Source organism: Podarcis melisellensis, assembly GCF_964234715.1.
Source record: "Podarcis melisellensis genome assembly, chromosome: 13".
Taxonomy (NCBI): Eukaryota; Metazoa; Chordata; class Lepidosauria; order Squamata; family Lacertidae; genus Podarcis; species Podarcis melisellensis.
In genome coordinates this window covers 7,417,641-7,444,884 of record NC_138545.1, presented here as the reverse complement: position 1 = coordinate 7,444,884, position 27,244 = coordinate 7,417,641, and the positions used below count along the sequence as shown (strand labels likewise).

The following is a 27,244-nucleotide window of genomic DNA, read 5'->3' as shown; positions in this document are numbered from 1 at the left end:
TGCAGGCGTGAAGGTAAGAATAAACGTCCACAGGCAAACCTGTGGCACTCTGAGGGTTTATTGGGACTTAGCTGCTGAGGGCGAAAGGACACACAGACGAGAACAAAAATAGGCGAGCGAGTCTCTCAGTTCCTGCAACAGCCGTCCCGGCAAAGTCCCCAAGGACTTCTTCACGAATGGGTCTGGCCAAGTAGCAAACAATAAATTAGAGGTCACCAAAGAGTCTTGTTACAGAAGGAGCAGGCAAGGGGGAGAAGCCGGCCTCCCCCCTGCCCCTGGGCAGCGTCCGCATCACTGATCCTTCGCTTCTGTGTCGGGATCCATCTCCGTCAGGACACACAAGGATACGAGCTGGATGAGTCGCGTCATGGAGGCTGCGGAGGGAGGAAAGGAACACGTCAGGTCGAGGCCAGAGAGAGCCAGGGAGCATTTATGGGGTGGCTATGCTTTCTCCGTGGTCGGAGGCATAAATGCTTCAAAATACCAGTTGCTGGAAAACACAGGAGGGGGGGAAAGGGCTCTTGCGCTCAGATCCTGCTTGCAGGCTTCTCATTTGGGCATCTGGTTGGCCCCATCCTGAGAACAGGATTCTGGATTATAGGGGCCATTGGCCTGATCCTGCAGGTTCTATGTCAGTGAGTGATGCAACAGCTTCTCCAGTTTGCAGATGGGCCCTAGAAAGGTTGGCAGTCCAAGCCTCAAGCAGGTGGTTTTGAGGGTTATTCTTAGAATAATAATAATAAGGGCCCCCCTCCAACTCTGCCTATGCATTACAGTCTAATTATGCAACGTGGCTCCTGCATTTTTAAAATAGTCGTACCTTGGTTGTCAAACGCCTTGGTACTCAGATGTTTTGGCTCCTGAACACCATAAACCCAGAAGTGAGTGTTCCGGTTTGCAAATGTTTTTTGGAAGTTCCTGCAGCCAAAAAATGTTTTTCTAACCATTCTGGGAGTCAAACAGACTCCCAGAACGGATTAAGTTTGACAACCAAGGTACCACTGTAAATATTTCAGGGAGAACCAGCCCAGTTTAAGATGACTGTCGTGTCCCCTCTTATTCATCTCCAGAACTAAATGCACCAGACTCCCTTCGACATTTCCTCATAGGGACTTCAGCGGGTTTGGGTATGTTTAGCCTAGAGAAGCCAGCTGATTTAAGAGACGACACGGTAGTTCTCTTCAAACACTTGAAAGGGCTTTTTGAGAGACGGAGCACATTTGTTTGCTTTAATTGACATTGTGGGGGAAAGTACAGTCATACCTCGAGTTGAATACGCTTCAGGTTGAGCGCTTTTGGGTTGTGCTCTGCGGCGACCCGGAAGTAACAGAGCGCATTACTTTCAGGTTTTGCCACTCGCGCATGCACAGTCGGTCAAAATGACATCACACGCATGCGCAGAAGCGGCAAATAACGACCCGCACACATGCAGACGCGCAGTTGCGGGTTGCGTTCACTTCAGGATGCGAACGGGGCTCCGGTACGGATCCCGTTTGCATCCTGAGGTACCACTGTACAAAGCTCCCTCCGATATCGGGACCCAATACTAATTTCTGTTCTGCGGTTTAAGCGTAGTTCTAGCAGTGGGGCAGGGAGAGCTAAGAAGCCACCGGTGAAATGGAGGAGGGTGTTTCCCCCTCTGACTCACCCACGGCCCGGCGCAAGAAGTGCGGCCTCTTCTGCTCAGGCACCCTCACCACCAGGTAGTAGACGGGCAGTCCGGAAGCTGCTATGGCAATGCCAATGGCGGAGTTTATGGGGTCGCTGTAGAGGGGGACGGCTACCAGGAAGACAGTGCAGAGGCAGAAGATGATGGGGAAGACGATGCTGAGCTGGTGTGGGAAAGAAAAAGGGGCGTCAAGCAGGAACTTGGCATCTCAAACCACCTCCCAGCCTTCACCTCAGGCTCTCCTCCAAAGAACTGAGGGGGAACAAGCTCAGTTCAACGGATACAGGAGTCTCTTTTCAATAAGCAGCTAGATGGGTGAGATCATAAGGAGGACATGAAGGGGGTGGCTATGAACTTTCTTTACCTCCAGCCGACTAGTCCTCGGGGGTATACTGCACCTGAACGTGGAAGCTCTGCTTAGCTACCAGCCCAGCAACCACACTGGGAATGGAACAATCCCCTTTCCGGAGCCATCTCAAGCTAATGGCCATTGCCACTTTCAGAGTGGCTGGGGCAACCCAGTCAGATGGGCAGGGTACAAATAATAAAATTATTACTACTATTATACAGAGCGAGAGAAATGACTTTTCATCAACTTTCCTCAGCCTTACACTACTACCCTTTTTCCTGGAGTCTGGGGCCATTGATTTCCAGCACAGAGCTCACTGCTCTGCCTATTAAAGCCATTCTGGCCCATCCCCTCCTGGCAGGAATCTCGGCCATGGCGACTACCTGCCCACAGCCATGACGCGTTGCAAAGGATGCTGGGGCACGGGCAGAGTGCATATGCTCTGCGAGGCAGCTCAGTTTTAGGAAGGCAGCCCAAAGAACTGCTGGCTGATTTCTTGCGGACTGCTTCCTGCTGGCTGGGATCATTGCAAAGGATACCGGACGAGGTGGAATTTGGTCAAACGCAGCAAAAGGCTTAGTACCATTCACAGGAAAAGGTGTGTGATCAGCACTGCAGAACGCCTAAATGAGCATTCGAGGGACGGCATGCATCATGCCTTGTGAATTTAAGCACAAAACGGCTGGCTGGGGGGTCCTTTTTTTCTTTTTAAAGATGAGTTTTGATGGTTTCCCCTGCCCTACCTTGAGGGGACGTTCCCTCGACGGCTCCTTCCAGCGTAGGTAGAGCTGCCCCGCGATCGACAGGCCCACAAAGAACCAGTAGCTGAAGCTGTAGTAATTGATGAGCTTGAAGATGTCCTCCACGCAGAGGTAGACCAGGGCCATGGCTCCCTGTGACGATTAAAGGGGGGGAATAGATGGTAAGTGGGATAAGCTCTGCTAGGAAGTCGGTGTGTGGTGTCCAAACTTTTTTCAAAGGGGGCCAGATTTGATGAAGTTAAGGCCTGTTGTTGACCTTTTTTTTAGGATTGAAGTTGTTGAGGTTCTTTCAGGATTTTACCCCAAGAAATAAACTGCCACAGGGGCTGGATTAAACCGACCAGTGGGCCAGATTAAGCCTCCGGAATGGACTTTGGACATGCCTGGTTAGAGCATCAGACCAGGACATGGGGAACCAGGCTTCAAATCCTCACTCGGCCATGAAGCTCCATGGGTGACCTTGGGCTGGTCCCTGCCTCTCTCAGCCTAGCCTAACTCTCAGGGCTGTTGTGGGGATTAAACAAGGAGGGGAAGAACCATGTTGGGCTCCTTGGAAAAAAAGGTGAGGCATAGAAATGCAATGAATAACACAGCGTCCACTGTCTAACCAAACACATGGACACATCTCTCCCTGAACTGTGACTCCGTGAACTCGGCCCTTCCAAAAAGGGCCACCCACATTCTCCCCACAAGATCTCCCAGGAGTGCAGGTTTGTGCTATTCTGGGTGCTGACTCATGGCGCCTGATCCCCCGTCTTCCTTCCTGGAGCTGAGGGCAGCTGTCTTGGTGGTTTCTAGGACAGTCTCACATCCAAGACCCAGCCCTGTTCGCCTCACAGATGGAGTGTTATCTAGGCTGCTGTGGTCTGCGGAGAAAGGCCGCTCTGCATGAACTCAGAGCAGGGCTTTTGGTGCGGCTGCCCCTATTCCGTGGAAGAGCATTCCTGTGGAGATAAGACAGGTGCCCACAGCCTGCAGTTTCGGGAAATTTCTTCACTTAAGCTTTCCCAGCAGGAAGAATAGATCACTGCCATGGGACGTCTGGTTTATATTGTTTTACATTTGCCTTTCAGTTGTTTTAACAATTTTTATTATATCTTGCACATCGCCTTGGAAGGGAGTTATTACAGTGGAACCTCGGTTTTTGAACGTAATCCATTCCGGATGTCCGTCCGACTTCCAAAACGTTTGAAAACCAAGGATCAAAGGGCTGGCTGCAAAGTCAATAGAAAAAAATGAAAAACGCGCCTCAGATGCCTTTTGACTTCCGAGGCGCGTTCGAAAACAGAAGCATTCACTTCCGGGTTTTCGGTGTTCGGCCCTCAAAAGGTTGCCCAGAAGGCAATGCGGCCCTCAGGATGAAAATGGTTCCTTCCCTACCCCTGCTGCAGATACTGTGGGATGGGATTCTGAAAAAATAGGCATATGGTTCCTCTCTCTCTCTCTCTCTCTCTCTCTCTCTGTGTGTGTGTGTGTGTGTGTGTTCATTCACAGGGGGTTTTTAATTGAAATGCAGCAGTCCAATAAATGAGCTTGCATTCCAAAATATTTGATCAGTAACAAATTCAGTTTTCCCCATCCCATCTAAGCCGATTAAGAGATCAGGGCTGCAGCCTTTAGCCAGTGAACCTGGGGAGGTCTGTTGTCTCTGCACAAGGCTGCCAGGAGCTACAAAGAGCCCTTTTTTGCTTTTTCCTTTCTGTTTTGTTGGAAGACTGGCTTCCCTTCCTCCCCTGCCATGCAGACGAGGGTGTTCTCCCCGGCTACCCAGGACTTACGTTAAAAAGCAGTGCTGGCACAGGCGTGAACCGCTCGACGTGGATCATGCAGATGGCATCAGGCAAGTGCCCCTCGCGGGAACCAACGAAAAACAACCTGGCAAGAGAGAGGGAGCGTAAGGAAGCGGCTGGCTGAGGCAGAGCAGAATTGTCCTAGCTGGTGACCAAGACCCACAGAGGGGCAGGGCAAGGGGTCAGGCTGCCCCCCCCCGGGGGGGGACACTGGAACAGTTCCCAGAATCCACTGTGCCAATTCAAAAGAACAAGAGAACGGACGCTCCATTCAGACAAGGGAAGCGGCCTTTCCCAAAGCACTTCCACAGCCCAGACTCATGCAATCCCTCTTCCTCTGCTTAATAACTTTGCTGGTGGGGTTTTCTCTGAGAAAAAGATATATATTTGCACTCAGAGCGGTCTGCCATACCCGCAGGGTGGCACAACGCCTCCTCTAGTGAAGTAAAATTAGGGCAGATTCAGATCCATTTTGCCACCAACAGTGGTCAGAGAACACAGCCGTCACATGGCTAGTATCGACACTGACAGCCTTACCCCTAGTTTCCTGGGATCCCAGGTGAGTTTCTGAGGGTCGATCCAGGCATTTATTTTTTCTCACATGTAAGAAGCTTTACCACTTGGGGGAAGACTTCCGTGCAAAACAAAATCTTTGCACAAAAGTGGAAAGTTACCTAGTTTCTAAACGGCCTCTCTGGCATGCTGACCTTTCCCCCCTCCCAAATGTGGTTCACGGTTCCTCTGGTGAAAATGAGTAGGTGTTAATCCATTCATGGAAGAGCTCCAAAATTACATTTTGAATGACTCCCAGGGCTAGAAGTGGACTGGTGTGGGCCAATCTGAACGTTTTCCATGGTTTATTTCTGAAGATCATGGGCACAAGTAAAAGTTGGTATAATTTGAAACAGAAGGAGATCTCCGTTATGAACTTTCTTGACCCCGGTACAACTCCTTATCATGCACATGTCATGTAAGGCTTCCTGACCTTCTTAATACTTTAGGTAAAGACTATCACAGTAATCTGGTGTTACCAGCAAAATTTAATTTACACCTCCTGTAAAAAGAATGGGGTCCCCGTAGACAATAGTAAGATAAACTCAGAACTCAGGAAACAAACAAGATAACCAGTTTTGTAATTTCTAACTAGGATTATGTTCTTTCAAATCCTAATTATGCAGAGTAAACAAAATAGGGAAATAGGCAGGAAACTGTAGGAAGAGACAACAGAATAGGAATGTAGGTAATCTAACAAATCACTCATCCCAAAGACCCTGTCCCCTCAATGTTGAGAATGCATTAACTTAAAACAGCACTTACACCCTAAGATTTTCAATGGTTAGTGAGATATTAAAAGCACCAACATCGGTCAAGGACCAGCCTGACACTAGGAGTCACGATAGGACAGGAATACATTTTCCCTCACCTTTCTTGTTTTGTTTTGTATTGTAGGTTCTGTGGCAAAATTGTCACGCTCACGTTCTTTAGGCTTTGGGGAACAGTTTGGGATTCTTTTACTCTACAAGTTGCTGCCCACTTAGACTGCAGCTCTGCTGCCTGAAGCAACATTTATACGCTCTGTCTCTCGTTTCATGTAATAAACCATGGGTAGGCAAACTAAGGCCCGGGGGCCGGATCCAGCCCAATCGCCTTCTAAATCTGGCCCACGGACGGTCCAGGAATCTGCATGTTTTTACATGAGTGGAATGTATCCTCTTATTTAAAATGCACCTCTAGGTTATTTGTGGGGTCTGCCTGGTGTTTTTACTTGAGTAGAATGTGTGCTTTTATTCAAAATGCATCTCTTTGTGGGGCATAGGAATTTGTTCATTTTTTCCCCTTCAAAATATAGTCCAGCCCCCCACCAGGTCTGAGGGACAGTGGACTGGCTGCCTGCTGAAAAAGTTTGCTAACCCCTGTAATAAACCAACCTTTCTTTATTTTTCTTGCACGAGAACTTAGCGTGGGCAAACACATATTCGTAGCAAACACACATGTGAACTCTAGCAGAAGGTCCAAAACCTCTCAGAAGTGTGTGTAGGAATGCACACAAGTGTCGGGCAGGCATGTGGGTTCAGACACACATCTTTGAAACAGGAGATGCATGCAGGTTACCTGGAAGCAGCTAAAATGGAAGCGTTCAGGCCCCCAAAGCAGGACAGGGCGACAGCAAGCGGGATCGTCCAGTTCATAACTCCAAATACTTGATCGGCAAAGGTCTGGAAGGAAGAGAACATGAGAAGAAAATGAGCTGGTGAATGCCTTGCGGGGGGTTTCTAGTATAAACTTCATTCCCAACTCAACAAGAGACTACTTGCGCCTGTACTCCAAGAGGCTGAGGTGGGAAGAATGCAACTCATTGCGAATCATTGCAACAAAATTGTTCATGAATTGCCCCTCCGTTACTTCACACTGTACTAATGTCCCTTTGAAGTTGTTCTTTTGAGTAAATGATCAACGCTAATGCCCCTCCGTGGACCAGCCAACTGGATTCCAAAGTGACCTGTCATTCGGGGGCGGGAGGAAGAGGGAACGAGATCTACTCACCACAGCCACAGCGTCACTTGTTAATATCTCCGTCTTGCTCAGCACTGTGTAGTACGCCACGTTGGTCATGATGTAGATCACTGTGACGATGGGCATTGAGATGCCTATGGAAAGGGGAAGGTTCCTGAGGAATGGCAGTGAGGAAAAACAATGTTAACTCCCTTCCACTGCCCACTTCGTACTTCCCTTGACACTATTCCTGCAACCCGGTCATGCCCAGGGCTAGCAGAATACACTGAAGCCCACATGACCACCCAGAGGCCCTAGAAAGCTGCTTCGCAAAGCCCAGTTCCCAGAATCCCCTGCTCCCCAAGGCCCAGCTCCCAGAATCCCCTGCTCCCCAAGGCTCAGCTCCCAGAATCCCCTTTTTCCCCCAAGTAGCCTAAGAAACTCTGTGTCACCCTTGGCTTCCTTTATTTTCATTTGCCTGCTGTACTAAAGAATATTGAGAAAATTATTACCAGGCGGCGGAGCAGGGTGTTAAATGAAAAAATGCTCCAGCTAAGCAGAAAATACAGTGCTTGACTCTGCAGACTCGCTTTGCTGTGATGAAAATTTCAAGACTGCCACCTCCTCCCTCTTAAGCCAAGCTATTATTTGATTCAATCAAATCAACATTTCTGCCGAGATTCCTTTAAACAATTCTTTAGCCGAAAGTGGATTTTTAGATTACAGCTTGCTCTGCAAAACCCAATACATTTTATGCTAGGCTTCACACAGCGTCTCCCTTCACAGCCAAGCCCACAGCAGGACCCAGGAAGCAAGATGAGCCTCTCTCAGCCGTCCCCGGACTGTGATGCAATGCCCAGCTGTGGCAACTAGATGGCAGAACGCCTCCACAAGAGCCCATCCCAAACAAAACCCGTTACAGTAAAAGGAAATTCAGCTACTTATAGAATGGAAGGGATCACTGGGGTTCTCCATCAGCACACCCATATTTCCTTTTCTCGTTTTTTGAGACTGGTATGATGTGCTTTCAAGTACGCAAGAGGGAGAGCTCTCGCTCAGCTGTTTTAAAAACAACTCTCCAGGCAAAGTATGGAGAAGCCCCTTCTCCATTTCTCTGCAGCAGAAAGCCCAACATTTCTCTGCAGCAGAAAGCAGGGAGGGAGGGAGGTACTTAAGGCTAGTCAGTTTCAATTCCTTTGGAAGCAGAGCACAGATTTTAAGGAGGGAACAATGTTGCTTGGCCCTAGGGATGTCACAGGCGCTGTCCAATCGGTCCCTGCAGCCTCATTCCACACAAAATGCCAAAACACATCGGTCTCGCTAGCTGAGGATGAAAGCCACGCTTTTCTCTGCAAATACTGACCTTTCGGGGTTCTTGATCTCCTCAGTGACAAAATTGAGGGTGTCCCATCCGGAGTAGGAGAAGAGGGCAGAGTACAGGGCAAGCGCAATGTCCCCCGTGTGCCAGGAGGATCCTTCGAAAGGGTCGGCAAAGTTCTGCGAATGTCCTACATGGAAAGATAACCACATCCAGGTCAATCGGTCAACTTCTAGTTGCTATGAAAAAACATCCGGCCTGAGGAAAATTGGAAGAGGTGCAAAAGTCCCATCTGTGGTGCTGACACACTGTTCCCTCGCGCAAGCCATCGCTAGACGCTCACAGCTGTCAGGCAAAAATTGTTCAGGTGCAAACGGAAGCCCACAAAGCCACAAGATCAGGGAAAGTGGGCTGTGAGTCTGTCTGGGTTTGGGTTTTGGGTTCAAGTCTCGCCTCAGACGTGGGTTCAGTGAGTTGCCTGGAGTGGACCACTAACTCTCAGCTTTCCCACTGCGGAACAGGCACAGAGGCTTACACCGAAAGGCTGTGAGGTCGAAACACAGTAAAGTTCAAGATGGCTCCAATGCTTCTATGCCTATGTGCATCAAAAGTCCACGTCTGTCCATTCTAAACCTTAATTCGGAGGGAGGGCAAGAGGGGGAAACCAGGGGTAGAGATGGGAGTACCTTGCCCGATGCGGATCACGCCGGCGATGATGACGGCAATGAGAGCCAGCACCTTGGCATAGGTGGACAGATCCTGCACCCGCGTGCCCCATTTCACATAGGCGCAGTTGACAAAAGTGAGGAGGCCTGGAAGAGAAAAGAAGCCAGAGGTCATCCCATGGCAAGGGGCCCTTGGACTACACCAGCCCCCTCCACCCTAGACCATCCGCATACACAGCAAAGTCCCACTGGATCCTTCCCTTCTCCAATTTCAAATGTATATCCAATACGGAAATATAAATGCATGCCTAAGCGGCTGATTCCTAAAAGGGAAAAAGAGAAAGAAAGAGAGGAGAAGGAGAGGGAGAAATCGACGTAGCTGCCCAGTAATTTTTCTGCTGGACTCCATTTTATTTTCTCAGTGCAGAGGTGGGAAAACTTTTTTTTTTGCAGCCCAAGGGCCACATTCCCCTGTAGAGAACCTCCTGGGGGCCGCCTCCCAGTCGTGGGTGGGGCCAGTGGCAAAAGTGGGTGGAGCAACAGATGCAACTCTTCTAAAGTATGAATCAGAGTTTTTCACACACACCTCTCTCTACCCAGGCAAACATCGCAGATCAAGGCCAAGATCCAGCCAGGCAAAAGCCCTCAAGGATAAGAGAGAGCAGGGCTGCTGAGGGATGTGGTTTGGGAAGAGTTCTGAGAACTGGACAGAGAGGCCTGGAGGGTCACACTTTGCCTGGAGGGACTGAGGTCCTCGGTTGCTCCAAAGGAGAAGCAAATAAAAAACAAAAGTCTAGTGGCATTGGACCAAACCTTCCAAGGCGTCCTCAGGCAAAAGGGGTGGCTGCACCCTTGGAGTGACCTGGTGAAGGAGGGGACTCCCTGCTCCCTTAACTGCCCCACTTTTGTGGGTCTCTTGGGCGTGAGTTGCTATTTACAGAAGCCCAGTGGTGTAGCGTGGGGGTGCAGGGGGGGCCAGCCGCACCTGGCGCAACATCTGGGGGTTAGGGTTAGGGGGCGCAAATCCACGGGTTAGGGGGCGCAAATCCACGGGTTAGGGGGCACAAATTACTTGCCTTGCCCCGGGTGCTGACAACCCACACTACACCACTGCAGAAGCCTCTCTGCAAGGGTGTGTGTTGTCTGTCTTGTGATGCACAAGGGCGTGGCTGGCATGTGTACTCCTGAAGGAATTGCAAGGAGGCAATGCAGCCCTGGGTCCAAAGGTTAGCCATTTCTAGTCTAGGACCAGGCATAAAGGAGGACAGACACACACACACACCACCCCACTATGACCCTCCGATCTCCATTTCCCATTGTCATGGGATGATGCTCTCACATGCACCCCTTCTCCTAGATGTGTGAGAGAGTGTGTATTCATGAGATATCACTGGGGGACAAAATCTGAATCCTGACTCTTTGCGATTTTAAAGGGTGGGGAGGTGTTTCCCTGGACCCCGCTACTTGCTTGGCTTCTGTTTATTCCCATGGAAAATGAATGCAGCTGCTGAGCTCAATCCAATCCTCATAGCCCTGGCCTTCCAGTCCTACTTCCTCCCTGGCTTGTGATGCAAGACTGAGCGAAAAAGAGAGCGAAAGTAAGCGTTGGGAAATGGCTTGTCAGCAAACGAGTCTAGCAAGGATGCTAGATGGGACAGCCTTGGCCCAAAAGGAACGCATTACCCCAGCTAAAAGGCAACCTTCATTCCCCTTGTTTCCTGCATGTGTGAGATCTGATAGATACATGGCGCCCAAGAGTTGGAGCAAAAGATGGAAATGGGATGGGGGTGGGACACAGGGCACAGGGTCTATCACCTATTCCTAGTCCTGAGAAGGAGTGGGGTCTGCCGAGGTCCCAGGTTCCATCCCTGATGGCATTTCCAGGCAGAACCGAGAGAATGCGCCTTTGCCCTGTGATAGGAGGTCTTAGATATATGGTAATGTTCATAAGTGTACCAACCAAGCACCTACCGGTACATAGCTCAGCACAGGAAGACGGACCTGAAACCATTTTTTATTCCCAAACTGTCCCAAACAGCCCTAATGTTTTCTCTGCAAGGTCAAAGGAAAATGGGGAAAACTCCCCATTGTCTTTTCCTTTGCAAATCCTGTCTTAAGGGTATGTCTGTGTTTGGATAGGGTGTGAGCCTGTGACATGGCCCAGGAACTAAGTATTTCTCATTACAAAAGACTGGCCAGGCTCCCTAGACAATCCAGTCTAGTAAGCAGGGTATCCAATCAAGTAACCTGCCAGACAAGAGATAAACAACGACAGGAGAAAAACAACATTCAAATTTGCCTTTTCTGTGATGTAGGTATGATGTATCTGGGGGGTGGTTTTGTGCTACACCCCTTCTGTGATGTATGTATGAAGTTTCTGGGGGTGGTCTTGATCTACAGGGTGGCAATTTCAAAATATCTATATAAGGCCTTGCGCACCATTGTTCTGGGTTCCTCCTCCAGGAGTGGGTACCCTGTTGCAAAAGATCAATAAAGATCAAACTTACTAGCTGCTTTGCTTCTCAATGTTCTCTGGTTGGCCTCTGTTATTTTCTCCTACCAATAGGGAACCTACGTAAGGATTCTATATGGGCTCTTGGATACCCCATAAGGGAAAAGTGGCAGATTTTGTTTACAACAGCCCCAAACCTTGCAAAGTCACTGGCTGTCAGTGTTCGCAATGAGTCAGGCAGATCCCAACAGCCTGGTTTGGTATAAGGCAGCTCCTGGTCTTTTTATGTCTGAAGGCAGGTGTTTCGGCTGCGGGGACCGACCTTTTCCACCTTCCCTTCTGGCTTCTAGACACAGACATGCACCCACCATGTATCCTTGAGGAGGATGCAAAGCAGGGCTGGTGGTTCTGCAGGCTGAGAAGCTTGGGGGACCCCCTCAGCATCCTAGCCCCTCATAAAAAAAAAGGTAACATTCACAAAAGCCAAACAACATGGGCAAACATAACAAGGATTGTGGCTAATGCACAAACGGTCATCCAGAGTTTGAATTAAGAGGGAGGGAGATGGGACTTCCTCGAGAGGAGGTGGAGAACTTGGTTGTTTATCCCTTTCCGCCTCTGACGCTCTGATCACCTTTATCTTTATGTTTATTCCAGGAACAAGTTGTTATGACTCAAGGGGCTGTGTGGGACTCAGCTTTCTACCAGACGCCCAAACCCGGCAGGAGGGTGATGTGAGACATGGGGCAGGGGGGCTCAGAGAAGGTTCCCCACACACACTTTGTACCTTTTCCCCTTGGCTCCAGGGTGTGGATGGAGCATTCCTATTGGCAGGAGTGGGGGGAACTGGGGACACCTTGCAAACAACGGCTCTGCTTCTTTATAAACAAGGCCATAAATTCCTCTCTCTTATCAGGCGGGCGACATGCTCTGAAGAGAGAAAACCACACATACCGTGAGCTGAACCCACTTGCACATGGCTCCAGCAATTCCCCAAGCATGAAGCAGCCCAGTTTCCACAGTTCAGGGGAGGGGGTGGGACCAAGGCCATCTCAAATCCACCTTTTCTGTCCCAGCCTAGTTTCCAAATAATCTCATCTGAGGCTAGATGTGACCCAGCCTAAAATGGAAGCATTGTGTGTGAACAAGCTCCTTAGGCTCCACACATCTGGGGCAGAAGGTGACAGAACTACCCTTCCTAATATTCTTCCAACCCATTAAGAAAAGGAAGTCTAATGGTTCGCCCCACTTCCATCTAGAAATACACTTGCAGGAGTGCTGGCTGCTACTTCCTGCAGCTGGCTGCCTGACAGCAAGGGTGCCACAGAGCATGAACAGAGGGCACTTTCCTCATCAAAGAGAGGCAGCTTTCCTCTTGAAAACAGACTTGAGTCTCAGCATTTGGAGCCTGGCATTCTGGACAAGCCAGTAGGAATCTCACACCAGGAGACAATCATACATCACATCCACACAGTACATTTAATTATTATGTTTTACCCACCCACACAAAGGATCCTGGGAAATGTAGTTTGCAATGGGCACCAGGAACTGCAGCTCTGTGAGGGGTAAACTGCAGTTCCCAGGATTCCATGATGTGGATGTGAGCTCCCAGCACATCTAGGGCAAGGCAGCTAGCTCTTAAGAAGAGGGCATCCTTGAGCGAGGACCGCATCCTCGAGAGATCTCAGTATAAAAACTCAGGGCACTGCCTTAAGAAAGGTTCTCTTTCTATCTCTGATTTTCAGCTTCAACATCATTAACTACAAACCCCTAAATTTGAGATACCCTCCATACCTTTTGTAGGGTTTTGCAGTCGTTTTGTAAGGTTGTGTCGGGCAAATCCCACGTTTTGCAGGGCTCCCCAAACTGAGTAATTGGTACATCAAACCAGGGTTCGTAGTTAACACAGAGAAATGTGACGTCCCGATTCATAACATAAGCTGTGCCAATGTTTCATGGTCGTTTTGTTGGGTTTTGTAGTGCGAACCCCATGGTTTTGTAGCGTGAACCCCATGGTTTGTAGTGCCCCCCTGAAACTAAGTAATTGATACTCAAACCAGGGGTATCCCCCATAAACTCCAACATTGTCCCATTCACTTGCCCTATAAGAGGTTTGGGGGGGATCCCAAATTTAGGGGTTTGTGGTTAATGAATCTTTCAGCTTCTACGTCTGTGAAATGGGGATTACTACACTAGCCTAACTTACAGACCTGTTGCTACAGAGTTAGTGTTTGTAAAGCACTGAGCACCTGGGCAGCAGTGGGGGTGGCACATAATCCTCTGTTCTAACCTTCTCCCGGCACCCTTTGCTCGAAGACACACTGGGCGTGTGGGGTGCTCTCGGCTAGCTTCCCATCACTGCCGGCATTCATGCCTGACCTCGTGCCTCCCTCAGCCGTCACATTCCTGTGTGTTGCAACTGGAGCGGTTTCGGGGAGCCTGACAATGCATTTCTCGCCAGCTGGATCTGGACAACAGCTGCCGACTCAGCACACTGCCCGTCTCCCAGCTGAAGTCATTCGTTTCCTGAGAGAGACCCAGAATTACCCGCAGGGTTAGGAGGAACGGAGAGCCGAGAGGCCCCAGAGGAGAGGCTCGTGCCAGGTTTAGACACCACTGATGGATCACCGGACCATGAGTCAGAAAGGCTTGATGTGAAAGCGGTGTCACTCTGAGCATGTGCAGAGTGTCCCTCCCCACCGATCAAATACACCCGTCTTGCTCAGGCAACAGGTGCAAAACCCAATCCCAAACAGCCTCAAGCAGGCACGGACTTGCCCAGATGCAAACAGTTTAGCTTTTAACCAACTCATCTTCCACAAGAGAGGGAAGCAGAGACGCAGGACCCCCTTCATTCTCCCTGGAGACCACCCTAGAGCTCCAGCAAAGGAGAATGAGGCTGGGTGGGCTTAAGGGTCCCTTCCAACTCTACACTTCTGTGATTCTATCTCTCCATCTTCTAACAAACAGGCAGCTGATAAAGGCTGTGGAGCCCTGGCAAGGCGGTAATTATACTTTTCTCTTTTATGTCTAACTAGAGGAGTGAGATGTATTGTGGGCAAGGGGAGCTAGAAGCCAGGCCTTATCTGAGATAACAGCCATATCTATTGGTTATACCCAGTAACCCCTTCCCCCCCCCCAATTCTGCTCCCCTGCCCCGCCGCCCAGAGAGGGGAGTGGTATTCCCATAGCTAAAGGCATGTTGTGGGTGTCAGAATTCCTGGGTCCATCCCACGCCCAGTTCCAGAAGCTCAAGGTGGAGCTTTGGCAAAGCACAAAGTCTGAAGCTTCCCTTATGCCGAAGATTCAAAACCATTGCCAAGGAAGAGTTTCCCAGAACTGGGAAGGAAAGGTCGCAGCAGAGAAAGATAAAGGAACAATGGGAGATTAGATAAGGGGGGGGAAAGGGCTACCTTTCAGCCCACCTGAGGCTGAATCAGCTCAGGCACTGCCAGGGCTTTTTTACTTTTCTTTTCAAACAACAACTAATGCCCCCCCTCCCAACAAACTTCACACAGCCCCGCTGGGTTCCCCCAAATACTCTCCCCACAGTTCCCGCTGGCAGTCTCACTCACAGATGCAGACGGCAGCCAAGAGTCGGCCTGCCAGGTAAGGCGCCTCACAGGATGGGAACACGGGTTGCACCAGGTAGTTGGCGAACGTGATGGCAATGACGGCCTGGCTGGTGGGCTCAATGATGAGGAGAGAAGTCCACAGGCGGATGAAGGCCGGCAGCTGCCCAAAGGCCTCCAAGATGTAGGCATAGCTGGCCCCCGATTTTTTTATGGTGGTGCCCAGTTCTGCATAGCACAGGGCCCCAAAGACAGAGAACAGCCCTCCCACGGCCCAGACCACAAGGGAGAGACCGTACGAGTCACTGTACATCAGCACGCCCTTGGGCGAGACAAAGATGCCCGAGCCGATCATGTTGCCCACGATCAAGCAGACCCCGTTGAGCAGGGAGATTTCCTTCTTCAGCTTCATGGAGTCGTCGGGAGACGTGCCGGAGGAGTCCTCGAGGGGCTGGCGGGAGGAGGTCCCGTTGGGTACTGAGTTGGCTGGCAGCTCATCCTGAGGAGTCGCCTCATAGCGGGTGGTCTTGGCCATAGCTTGGCAAGAAGAGGAACGGTTCTGTTATTAATAATAATAATAATAATAATAATAATAATAATCACCTGCCCTGCAACCATAAGGTCTCCCAGGGCAGGTTGTATCATTGAAACGTAACATTAAAAACCATTTGAGACAATTTACAATCATATAGATTAAAATATACGCCTCAAGTGTCAAAAGCCAGGGTTAGGAGGGGTGTCTTCAACCTCCAGCTATATAATGAAGGTGCCAGACCCACGTCTGTGGGGAGGAAGACCCACGCCTTAGGGGTTCACCAGAGATCATGTCCTCTCCTGGCCTGCCACTCCACCTACACCCCAGCCTCAGAGGGGGGAGGAACTACCAAGAGGACCCCTTCTGCCAATCTTAGCATCTAAGAGGGTCTGTCGGGATGTAAGCAATCTTTCAGGTGTTTTGGGACCTGAGGCATTTGAGCTCTAGTGCAGCTTGTACTTGTGCACCTGGCACATTTTGAAACCAAGAAGATGGGTTTGTCTCTTGCCCATTAAAGGCAGCGGTTCCCAAATTCCTTGACAACTTGAAGAACACACTCCCGTTTCTGCTGTACTCATGGCACATTTTGCTAATATAAAGCAGTAGCTCTAGGAGGTACAACACCCAGAAAGATGGTGTTCTCTTCCAGGAGACGCAAGTTGCGACAGGGCATTGGGAGAAAAGAGGTTGGGGGTGTAAGTTGGCATGCAAAGGCAGGTAGGTAACCGGACAAGAGTGCCTCTACTTTCCCAGGGGGCGGGGAGCATGCTATCCCAGGAGACAAACAAGTGCTAGAAGTAGGCAGATGTCCCTCTGCCTCCCAAATACTGGGACCCAGGGCTTGGTTCTTACCTCTTTATTTGCCTGGAGAACTGCAAAGAATGAACACTAGAACCTTGATCCTCATTTCTGGAAGGCGAGTCCAGCAAGCGAGTTTGGGGCACTGAGGTTACCTAGGCACTATCTCTTAAATCTGAACAGCTCGAACAGGTAATGGTTGGGTAATCTTAAGAGGCTGGGAGCTAGTCACTGTAGATTTCCTCTTCTGCCCAGGGAGAGGTGTCTGGGGGGTGGAGAATGCAGGGGGCTGGGAACCAGGAAAAGAGAGGGTGGGTTTCAGCATTGAGAGAGCAGTTCTGGGGCTGGATTCCCACCCAATATTATTAGGGGACAGAAAGGGGTATATAGATGGGGATGATGGGAAAGAGAAACTGACAGATACTCACAGTCCACAGCGCAGTTCCTCCTCCTGCTCTGTCGCCTTATCCCCACACCAGCTTAAGAATAAAGAGATAGAAGCTGCCAGAACAGCACTTTTAACATGAGGAACTAACCAGGGTTGCCGGGGGCGGGGTGAGGGGGGTAAAGGAGGGTGAGCCATTGACCGGGTCCAAGGTCCGTCTGGTGCCAGGTGGGGGCAGGAGTGCTATGGGAGATAAGAGGACTGGCAGTGCCTCTGGGGCACCCCATGGCTGAGCCGTCCAAGAATTGGCTTCCTGCAGGAACGTCTCGTGCGTGTGCACCCTCACAAACGGCGCTATCAGTTTCCCGCAGCAGCCCCCTCATGCATCCTGTGAGACGTCAAGCCTCTCAAGTCACACAGAGCGCCTCTTCAGAGACAAAGAGACCTGTGGGAATCGGCAGCTTGCTAGACCTACTGGGGCAAATGGTTCAAAATGAAAAGGTTATCATCCTGAAGGCAACCAAGCCTGTCAGATTGGTTCAAGATGAAAATCTCGCCACCATTCTTGCATTGCAGGGGGTTGGACTAGATGACCCTCAAGGGTCCCTTCCAACTATGCAGTTCTATGATCCACAGACTTAACCTTCGCTTCTGATAGTAGTAGTTGGGAGTTGGAGCAGGGGAGTTGTTGTTTTCACAACTTGACAAGTGAATGGCAAGTGGGAATCCCAAACTTCAAATGTTATCTTTTCCCAGACTGTATAAATCACACGCGATGGCAACTTTCCAGGCCACACCGAACTCTTCTTCAGACAGAAAAAGTCCTGTGCGACTCTTGACAATTGCTACACAAGACACACCCTGCATCCTGGCTACTTGCAAGTCGTTTTCTGGATAAAATGAGCCACACATTATTCCACGTTTGCAAATCATATAATGGCTCTGAATCAGGCAGCAACCCTATGCACACCTACCTGGGAATAAGCTTAATCAAATTCAATGGGACACGAACAGGATTACACTGCAAGAGCGCAATCCTTTGTACACTTCCCTGGGAGCAAGCCCCGCTCAATAAAGAGCATGGAACTGAGGACCTAGCAAGTATACACAGGATCACGCTGTAAGAGAATTAGGACAAGAGCAGCAGGGGAGGGGTTCACCCTGTTAAATTAACACCCCGACCCCACCCCTGTGGCTAAATTTAGGGCGGCCATCTTTTTCACTGGCTGTGCTCCTGCGCCTTTTATTTCAGTTGTATCACAGGCAGAAACACGCATTGATTTGGCTTCACTGAAATGCAAGGGGGTTTGGTTTCCAGTTATCATGCATGAGGAGTCCACTTGCATGAACAATACATGCACGCCTGTTCAATATATATCAGATCACAATTTATAAATGTGCGCTTTATAAATCTATAATTTAATAGATCTATGTTATACACGTGCTTAAAGACCAAGTTCCTTCAAGGGGGTGGGGGCTTAATCCACCCAACCTCCAGGAACCCAGGAGTCCGAGGTTGCCAGCAAAGGCCACCGCACGGCGACTCCTCTTCCTGTTTATGCCGTTTCCAAGGGCGACGGCTTCCTTAGTAACCAAAGGCCAAGATGGCGACGGAAAAGCCTTGCCCATTTCAAAGATGGCCAAAGAGCCCCTTTCCGCCCTTAAGAAAAATGGCAGTCAGGGCACACCAGAAATAAACAAACAAACAAGCACGCCGCCTTTCCTGAGGCTATGGGTTGTGTTAGAGACAGAGGTGTTAGTTCTGAAAGGGAAATGCATCTTTCACGTGAAAAGGCGACGCAGAGCGCGCTCCCTAACCCAATACGGTGAGTGGGGATATAGCTTCCGGTTTAAATCACAAAATGGCGCCGCTCTTCGTTTGCCGGTACTCACATCCGGGTCCCCGTACCAAAATGGCTGCTCTCACTAATGAAAAGCTCTCCCTTCGGCAACTAGGAATATTGATCAGCTCACGTTCCCAAGGCCCTGGAGCGGGGCCTGTGAGAATATGCAGCTATATCCGACTGGGTTTACGGAGTCTTCGGGCGTTTTCTACTCTTTCCTACAGTTTTTTCTTAGAATTCTGAAACGATCCGTACAAGATGGCGCCCTCCTAGCCTTTTTTTTTTTTTTTTTACGTCTCGCAAGGCTTCCGGATGAGGCGACCTTTGCGGCCGCGAGTGGGTGGTTTCCGCTGACGAATTATCCCAAAATGGCGGCGCTCATTTAAAAATGGCGACTCCCAGTGGAGGTGTGTGTTTTTTCCGTACAACCTCCGCGAACGGAAGCGCATGGTCCCTTTCTCCGGTGTTTAGTGTCAAAATGGCAGCTTGCGTGGCTCGGAGGCTGGGTACGGAAATCTTACCGGTGGGAGAGCTAGGGAAGGGAGCGGGGCTATGGATTTTGCATGGCTGTCCAGAAGAAAGATGCTCTCTGTTTTTCTGGGGGTCAGTCCCACCGAACCCGATGGGGAGTCCTTACTGAGTATACATGCATGGGAGGATTGCAGGGTAAAATAGAGGAATTGTCCCCTAAGTGCCCCTCTTTTCTTACTATCATCGCAGGTTGCTGTTCCAGAATTATACCCATGTCAAATTCTGGATGGTGAAACATGCACAGTTGCCCCTTTAGCAACTTTTGAAAAGGCGGGGGGCGCACGACTTTTATGGCTTTTAAATGGATATATATATATATATATTTGCTTTCGTAGATTTTCACGGGTACAGGAATGCAGGTTTTGGTGTCCTCGGGTGTCTTCCCGTGTAAAAGTTGGGGTGTCTAGGCGACGTTTCGATGACGAGTGAGACCTCGTCGAAACGTCGCCTAGACACCCCAACTTTTACACGGGAAGACACCCGAGGACACCAAAACCTGCATATATATATATATATATATATATATCTAAATGGGCTTTGCTTAGTTTCTTTTAGCTTGGGCGTTGCGATGAAAATATAATATGACTTTTGACATTTTAAGCGCGACCTTTTGCCAGAGCCCATAATGGTTGTAACTGATTTATGTTCCGGCTTTGGCTACAGCATTGTGCTGTTGTGCCTATGAAATACCCATTGCTAGAACTTGCAAGTGAGGAGATGGCTCGAATCCTGCTTGCAGATTTCCCACAGGCATCTAGTCAGCCACTGTGAGAACAGGATGCTGGGCTGGCTAGATGGCCCGTTGGCCTAATTCTGTAGCCTTCTCTTATGTATGGAGAGGAAGAAGCGATTTGACCCTCCAGACTTCCAACTGCCATCAGCCTGGGCCATCACAGCCAGATGGGAAATGTAGTCGAAAACTGCTGGAGGGCACAGGTTTGGTGAATGCTGAACTATAGGTTTCCCCCAACTCCTGCCATAATGTGGGGGGGGGGGGGCTAATCCAGATGAGTACCTGCTTTCCTCTACTACACAGCATGTCATCCTTGCAAAGTTCTCGGGTCAGGTTTTGCCTCTGCCCATGAACTTGGTGGTAGCCTTGGGGCAGTGGAGCATTTGCAATAGTAATAACAATAATAATATGATACAATACGATAATCTTTACTGTCATTGTCCCATACAGAACAACGAAATTGAAACTAATACTATACTAATAATAATATAGACCTGCCTAACAGGGTTATTGTAACAATTGCCAGACGAATGCTTAGAAAGCTTTGTGTCCCCTATTTATCTATATGCAGTGGTTTCAAGAGTACAAGGCACCGCGATTCTAACTGAATCCTGAATTTCTCTTTCGCCTTCTAACCCTGCAGGACCTCGGCTGGCAAAAAATGCTTCGATGTCTCGGACCTTCCATTGCAGTACTGTGGATCAGTCTGGTGGGGCCTGGAGAGTGAAGTGAGTGCCGGAGATAGAGGGGGACATCTTCAGAGCTAGAGAGGGATCCTTCATCTTACTTACTCTACTACTACTACTACTATTATTATTATTATTATTATTATTATTATTAATAGTTTTCTGGCAGCACTGCAAATGACTTTGCCCTCTGTATACTTCCTTCCAGGCACGGTTTCCCTATAAACCCTTCACATTATGGACCCTTAACAGACCTTCCTGACTGGTCATTTGCTGGTAAGAAAAATGGGTGTTTATATTATTTGTTTCACTGTATTTAGGCTGTAAACTTGCAAAATAAAAATAACGTTGCCTTTACATGATATCGGACCATTGATCCAACTAGATCAGTATTTATAATCTCCTCTTCCACCCCAACTCACAGCTCGGTTAATCTGGAAGAGAACCAGTGTACTTTGCTAAGCGCACTAACTTTTAGTGTTAACATTTGGCCCATAATCGCCATTCCTCCCTCCACCTCTTTCCCCCTTTTCTTCCTAATGTAACACTAATGTCTCACAGCAAATGAAACTGATCTGTAGAAAACGCAGCTTTAAAAAGAGGCATTGCACGTACTTTTGTAAACTAAGAAATCTTTAATTATTTTTTTTAATGGCCCATAAAACTTGTTACTATCAGCCATGATCTGAGGGCAAAATAAAAGGGTGTGACTGTAGCATCCTTTGCCAAGCAGGCACCTTCCAGAGGTTGTTGGACTACAACTCCCATCAGCCCCTTGCTGGGAGTGATGGGAGTTGTAGTCCAACCTCTGGAGAGCACCAGCCTGGGAAGGCTGGAAGAGAGCATGCATCTGTGTTGAAATAACCTTAACAACCTGGCGTGAGGTGCTGTTGAGGTTACTTTCTTGTAGTTTTGAGCATACAGGGAAGGAGCAAGTATCTTGTATCCTTTTTTGTTTTTTCTCTACCCCAGATGGGCGGCCAGCCCCACCGATGAAAAATCATCTCCATCGGAAGGAAAGGAATGAAAACTTGGCTGTAAGTAGGAGCCAGCCAGAGCGCCTAAGAGCCTTAGGAATCCTGGTTTGGGGGGAATTTTGGAATTCCGTTAAGGAAGAGTGTGGGGCTTCCCAGATTGGCATAACGCTGGAAAACCTCATAGGTGTAATAACAGATGGAAATGAGCCAATCTGGAGCTATTACTACTCTGTTGCCCTATAGGAAAAGGATCCAGTGGGTTCTGAGGCAGGGAGTTTTCTCTCTAGAGGTTTGTTTGTTTGTTTGTTTGTTTGTTTGTTTGTTTGTTTTACATACCCCACCCATCTGGCTGGGTTTCCCCAGCCACTCTGGGTGGCTTCCAACAGAATATTAAAATACAATAGTCTGTTAAACCTTAAAAGCTTCCCTAAACAGGGCTGCCTTCAGTCAGATGTCTTCTAAAAGTCTGGTAGTTGTTTTTCTCTTTGACATCTGGTGGGAGGGCGTTCCAGAGGGCGGGTGCCACTACCAAGAAGGCCCTCTGCCTGGTTCCCTGTAACTTGGCTTCTCGCAGCGAGGGAACTGTCAGAAGGCCCTTGGTGCTGGACCTCAGGCATAACGATGGGGGTGGAGACGCTCCTTCAGGTATACTGGACCGAGGCCATTAGGGCTTTAAAGATCAGCACCAACACTTTGAATTGTGCTCGGAAATGTACTGGGAGCCAATGTAGGTCTTTCAAGACTGGTGTTATGTGGTCTCAGCGGCCACTCCCAGTCACCAGTCTAGCTGCCGCATTCTGGATTATTTGTAGTTTCCGGGTCACCTCCAAAGGTAGCCCCACATAGAGCGCATTGCAGTAGTCCAAGCGAGAGATAACTAGAGCATGCACCACTCTGGCGAGACAGTCCGCAGGCAGATAGGGTCTCATCCTGCGTACCAGATGGAGCTGATAAACAGCTGCCCTGGACACAGAATTGTCCTGGACCTCCATGGACAGCTGTGAGTCCAAAATGACTCCCAGGTTGAGCACCGGGTCCTTCAGGGGCACAGTTACCCCATTCAGGACCAGGGAGTCCTCCACACCTGCCCGCCTCCTGTCCCCCCAAAACAGTACTTTTGTCTTGTCAGGATTCAACCTCAATCTAAATGGCAGACTCAGTCCTGGATCCCATGAATTAAGTCTGCGTATGCTCAGAGGCAGGTTGTGTTACGAAAAAGGAGCAATGCAGCAGCGAGCTGCAGCTGGCTGGAAAGCCAAACAGGATGTTGATGTTTGAGACTGTACCGTGGGAACAAAGGGACAGTCTATTCACTGTACTGAGCGCCAGATGTTAGCTCAGAGTGTCATCTGACCTGTACTGGAAGTACAGGGGTGGAGTCTCTCTCTCTGCTGTTGGTGTTTGGAGAGTGCAGACGTGTTTCTCTGTACTGATGCAAAGACAGAAATAAAGGCATGTAAATACATTTCTGTCTATCTCTTTCCCCTCCCTGGGGAAGGCAGGGAGGAGGGAAGAGTGGTGTGTTCTTCTCACGTTGAGGAGGATCGCCAATAGAGACCTCGCCTGTATCCTGCCGGGAGTCGCAGACGGGGAGGTCAACAAGGAAATCAAGCCGGGTGCCTGGAGAGTGGCAAATTCCTCTGACATGGCTCGAGATTTCCAACAGGTTGCCTATGAGCATATGCAGAGTGCCCACTGCTGAGCAACTTCAGCCAGCTCTTTCACCTCTTGAAACTGGGATAAGGATGGAAGGGAAGCATGAGCCTTGGTGGGTTTCCATTAAAGCTATGAACATAAATCAGTTTGAATCCCATCGCTATCCCACGAACATTTAGAATTTTAGCTTTGTGCCTTCCGGAATCCTGCTGAACAGTTCTCAATATTTCTTGAGAAAGGACAGTGCAGTTTGAAACCCGTTTTAAAATTCACGGCGTAACGTAATGTCCCCTCAGCAACAGATTATGTACTTATTTTATTTATTTACTTGATCCAGCATATGAATCACTTCCCCCCTAAAACACCTTGAAGTGATTTCGCAGTTTAAAAAAGCATCAGCGCTAAAAGCAGTTCCATATGTAAAAGCAATTTTTAAGATTCCATATGTTAAAAAGTGTTTCCATGTATACAAACAAAACAACGCTGTTTAAGAGCAATTTCATGTGTAGAAACCGTTCCAGATCCAATATGAATAGAGACTGCAATAAAGAGAATCACTTAAAACACTTGTTGAAAAAGGCCCCATCTGCTCCCAAGCAGAGCTACAGTTCTCACAGGGAACTCTGGGAATGATAGTTCTCTGAGGGAAATAGTGGTTTCCTCACAACACTCAGAACCCTTTTTAATTTTTTTTATTTCCTAAAATTTATATACTGCTTGATTGTGTGTGTGTGTGTGTGTGTGTGTGTGTGTGTTATTTTTAAAAAACTATGGTTCCCAGGGATCAGGCAGAAGCTGTGGCAGCTTAAAGTGGTATGATACTGCTTTGAACGTCTAATGCAGATGGGGCCAATAGAGACGGCGCCTGTCCAATGGCCGCTGAGAATTTCCTCAGGCGCTGAGCTCACTCTGCTCTTCACCTTGTCTCCTCAGCGTCGGGTAGCCATGATCTCCGCAGAAATGGATCACGGGATGGAGAAGTGGAAAGCCAAGCAGAATGAACGAAAGCAACAGGCAGAGGAAAAGCGACGCAACAGACTTCAACCTAAAGGAAGCTCCCAAGAGCAAGACCCCAAATAAATACTTCCCCCCCCCTCCAATTTGGCGCTTGATTTGTGGTGGTGTTTTTTTTAATGTTCTCTTTTTTAATACCAAGGAGGGAGGAACAGTGGCGTCACAACGGGGGGACAGTGCACCCTGGGTTCCATGTCTGCGGGGGGTGACAAGAAATCACCCCATGGGGGCTCACGGCGTCGCGAGCAGCCAGCGCACTGCCCCAGCCGCATGTGGAGGATCCTCCATCCGTGAGCAGAGGATCCTGGCGCCGGTGGCAAACCGCTAAATACAACGCATGTGCGGCGTCACACGCATGTGCTGCACGTAGCGACGCCACACATGCGCTGTATAGCGGTTTGCCACCGGTGCTGCTCCAGCACCGTACGGACAGTGCCAGGATCCCTCCGTCACCGCTACAGCCGCAAATGGAGGATCCCGGCACCATCCTTACAGCGCTGGAGCGGCGCCGGCAGCAAACCGCTATACAGTGGTACCTCAGGTTACAGACACTTCAGGTTACAGAATCCACTAACCCAGAAGTAGTACCTCGTGTTAAGTACTTTGCTTTAGGATGAGAACAGAAATTGTGCGGCGGCGGCAGTAAAAGGTAAAGGGACCCCTGACCATTGGGTCCAGTCGTGGCCAACTCTGGGGTTGCAGTGCTCATCTCGCTTTATTGGCCGAGGGAGCCGGCGTTTGTCCGCAGACAGCTTCTGGGTCATGTGGTCAGCATGACTAAGCCGTTTCTGGCAGACCAGAGCAGCGCACAGAAACGCCGTTTACCTTCCCTTTGGAGCAGTACCTATTTATCTACTTGCACTTTGAAGTGCTTTTGAACTGCTAGGTTGGCAGGAGCTGGGACCGAGCAACGGGAGCTCACACCGTCGCGGCGGCAGTGGGACGCCCCAGTAGCTAAAGTGGTACCTCAGGTTAAAAATAGTTTCAGCTTAAGAACGGACCTCCAGAACGAATTAAGTTCTTAACCCGAGGTACCACTGAACACTGCATGTGCGTAGCGACGCCTGCCCCAGGTGTCATGCCGCCTTCCTTCGCCCCTGAGGAGGAATAACAGATTCCCGATGTGGTTCAAGTTCAAGAACTGCCCTAGAGCCTTCGCTTGGGGCCAACTGCCTCGGCAGCCATTTTCTGTGCCGTATCTTAAGGAGATGAAGCAAAGGAGAATCAGGCCTTGGCTGGCTTAGCTTTGGCAAAGTTGCCGCATCCATTCGTCTCCATTGTGATCTCCCTCCCCTGGTGCCCACTTGACGTTTACAGTGGGGAAATAACCAGATTGTTCCATCGAGAGCCTTTCTAGAATATTCCTGTCCAAAGAAAATGGAACCTGTAGCTCCTGTTTGTTTAGGTTAAGGGGGAAGCGGCACAAAATGGTGGTCCTTTTGCACAGTAGCCGGCCACTGCTTGGTGGAGATCAATTTTTCATGCAGCTTTATGGGATGTGGCTTAGGCTTAAAAAACGGTTTGGGCAGGAGCTGGGGCACTGCAACAAGCTCATCTCAGGGTCACGCATCTTAGAGTCACCTCCGCACCATACATGTTAAAGGACTTTTGTATCACTCTTAACAGCCATGGAAAATTTTGGGAACCATGTTTGTTTGTTTTAAACCGTGCGTCCCCTCTTTTCATCTAGGTTCTCAAACATGGCTTACAGCAATAACACGCTGCAAACAATAAGAAACCTAGATTAGACCTCTGACATTTTAAACCTCGAGAATCTAAAATCTGCAAAAGGGGGTGGGGGGACAAAAACTAAAATACATGGGAAAGTATTTAGGGTGCAAAGGCCTACCCAAATAATCTGTAGCTGTTAGAGGAACCATGGAACCCTGTGAAGAGGATCCCAAAGTATGCGCAAAGTGCTTTGCCTTGCTCCACTATCCTAGCAGTTTGGAGTCTCATCGCTCCGGGGAGGTTTTCCAAGAGAAGCTTAAACTGCTGCTACCTCTCCCCGCAGCGTACGGCCTAAGGGTTGGAGAGAGTCAGCTGGATTACACGCTTAATATTTTTCTGCCTTTGTCAGCTGGCCTGAGGAACTGTGTGTGTGTTTAGGTTGGAGGAGATCTCAGCCTGGCTGCAGATCTCCTGGTGGCCGTAAGCCAGGCTGGAAGGAATCTTGGCCCTCTCCTTTGGAAAAGGGAGCTCTCCTTTTCCCCTCCTGCCATGTAGATTCCCTCTTGAGATGGCTCGCTGCTTCTTCATATTTTATTTTTTTCACCTTCCCTCTTGGCCCCGTGGGAACCACTGCCTGCTGGAGGTGAAGTCACAGCACTGCAGGAAGGAAGAAGGATCAAGGGCTGAGAATGAGGGACTTGAAAGGCAGAGGTGTGCACACATAAACACAAAAAGATTACTTCCTTCCCAATGGAAAAGAGGTTCCCACACATTCACCGCTACCGCAATGATCTATTCTGGTGGTTTTCTACCCCTCCTAAATTGCCTTTTTTTTCTAATAGGGTGGAATGTTTCCTGTCACACCCAGTAGCCATTTTTGCAGCGAGCATCGCAGTATTGTGACACCTTAACAAAGTGGTTACGCTTGTAATTATTGGTGCCATAATAATTTAAAAACGGTTAAGTCTTTGGCCCAGTCACTGATTTTCCCTGGAGGCTTTTCCCCTCAGGGGATTTGTGCAAACGGCGGCCTCTGAAATTTATGGCAGTATCTGGGAAATCCTAAGTAGGGAGAGTACTGGCACACTGCTCACAATCTGCTTTCACATTTCTGGGACAACTCAGTTGGTAGAGCATGGCAATTTTAAATCTCAGGGTGGTGGGTTCGAATCCCACCTTGGGCAAACGATTCCTGTACTGCAGGGGGGTGGACTAGATGGCTCTCATGGTCCCTTCCAACTCTATAATTCTACCATTCCTGTTGGGGGCAGGTTTGGTGCAGGGAAATGGCAACAAGCCACGTGTAGGGTTGGCCTGTGTTGCCTGTGATCTTGGAGGACGTGGT

The 27,244-nt window shown here is 49.3% G+C and overlaps 2 protein-coding genes across 5 annotated transcripts; one reads left to right on the top strand and one right to left on the bottom strand.

The window, feature by feature from the left end:
* Positions 1 to 14: 14 nt before the first annotated feature.
* On the bottom strand, positions 15 to 17,253 carry SLC7A7 (solute carrier family 7 member 7). Of its 3 annotated transcripts, XM_081886863.1 has the most exons (11): positions 16,831 to 17,253; positions 16,457 to 16,691; positions 15,073 to 15,606; positions 9,067 to 9,192; positions 8,426 to 8,570; positions 7,114 to 7,237; positions 6,682 to 6,785; positions 4,558 to 4,654; positions 2,762 to 2,911; positions 1,649 to 1,832; positions 15 to 374 (listed from the first exon to the last, which is right to left on the bottom strand). In XM_081886863.1, exons 3-11 carry the CDS (start codon positions 15,602 to 15,604, stop codon positions 292 to 294), a joined length of 1,545 nt encoding a protein of 514 aa, XP_081742989.1. In that variant the 5' UTR covers positions 15,605 to 15,606; positions 16,457 to 16,691; positions 16,831 to 17,253; the 3' UTR covers positions 15 to 291. The 3 variants fall into 3 exon arrangements, with proteins under 3 accessions (XP_081742989.1, XP_081742988.1, XP_081742987.1); XM_081886862.1 differs by lacking the exon at positions 16,457 to 16,691 and having other exon boundaries at positions 15,073 to 15,628; XM_081886861.1 differs by lacking the exon at positions 16,457 to 16,691 and having other exon boundaries at positions 16,831 to 17,247.
* Positions 17,254 to 18,989: 1,736 nt separating this feature from the next.
* MRPL52 (mitochondrial ribosomal protein L52) lies at positions 18,990 to 24,314 on the top strand. Of its 2 annotated transcripts, none has more exons than XM_081887100.1 (5): positions 18,990 to 19,137; positions 20,539 to 20,623; positions 20,790 to 20,857; positions 21,554 to 21,618; positions 24,148 to 24,314. In XM_081887100.1, exons 1-5 carry the CDS (start codon positions 19,020 to 19,022, stop codon positions 24,292 to 24,294), a joined length of 483 nt encoding a protein of 160 aa, XP_081743226.1. In that variant the 5' UTR covers positions 18,990 to 19,019; the 3' UTR covers positions 24,295 to 24,314. The 2 variants fall into 2 exon arrangements, with proteins under 2 accessions (XP_081743226.1, XP_081743227.1); XM_081887101.1 differs by lacking the exon at positions 18,990 to 19,137 and adding an exon at positions 19,267 to 19,297.
* The last annotated feature ends 2,930 nt before the right edge of the window (positions 24,315 to 27,244 follow it).

What these genes read in the sequence shown, in the direction of transcription:
- SLC7A7 (XM_081886863.1), bottom strand. Translation starts at nt 15,604, where the DNA reads ATGGCCAAGACCACCCGCTATGAGGCGACTCCTCAGGATGAGCTGCCA. An exon ending in CGTGATCCGCATCGGGCAAG is followed by an intron (nt 8,571 to 9,066) that starts GTACTCCCATCT and finishes CTTTCCATGTAG; the next exon opens with GACATTCGCAGAACTTTGCC. An exon ending in CTTCTTGCGCCGGGCCGTGG is followed by an intron (nt 375 to 1,648) that starts GTGAGTCAGAGG and finishes CTCCCTCCGCAG; the next exon opens with CCTCCATGACGCGACTCATC.
- MRPL52 (XM_081887100.1), top strand. Translation starts at nt 19,020, where the DNA reads ATGGCGACTCCCAGTGGAGGTGTGTGTTTTTTCCGTACAACCTCCGCG. An exon ending in GGTGGGGCCTGGAGAGTGAA is followed by an intron (nt 20,624 to 20,789) that starts GTGAGTGCCGGA and finishes ACTTCCTTCCAG; the next exon opens with GCACGGTTTCCCTATAAACC. An exon ending in TCCTGACTGGTCATTTGCTG is followed by an intron (nt 20,858 to 21,553) that starts GTAAGAAAAATG and finishes TCTCTACCCCAG; the next exon opens with ATGGGCGGCCAGCCCCACCG.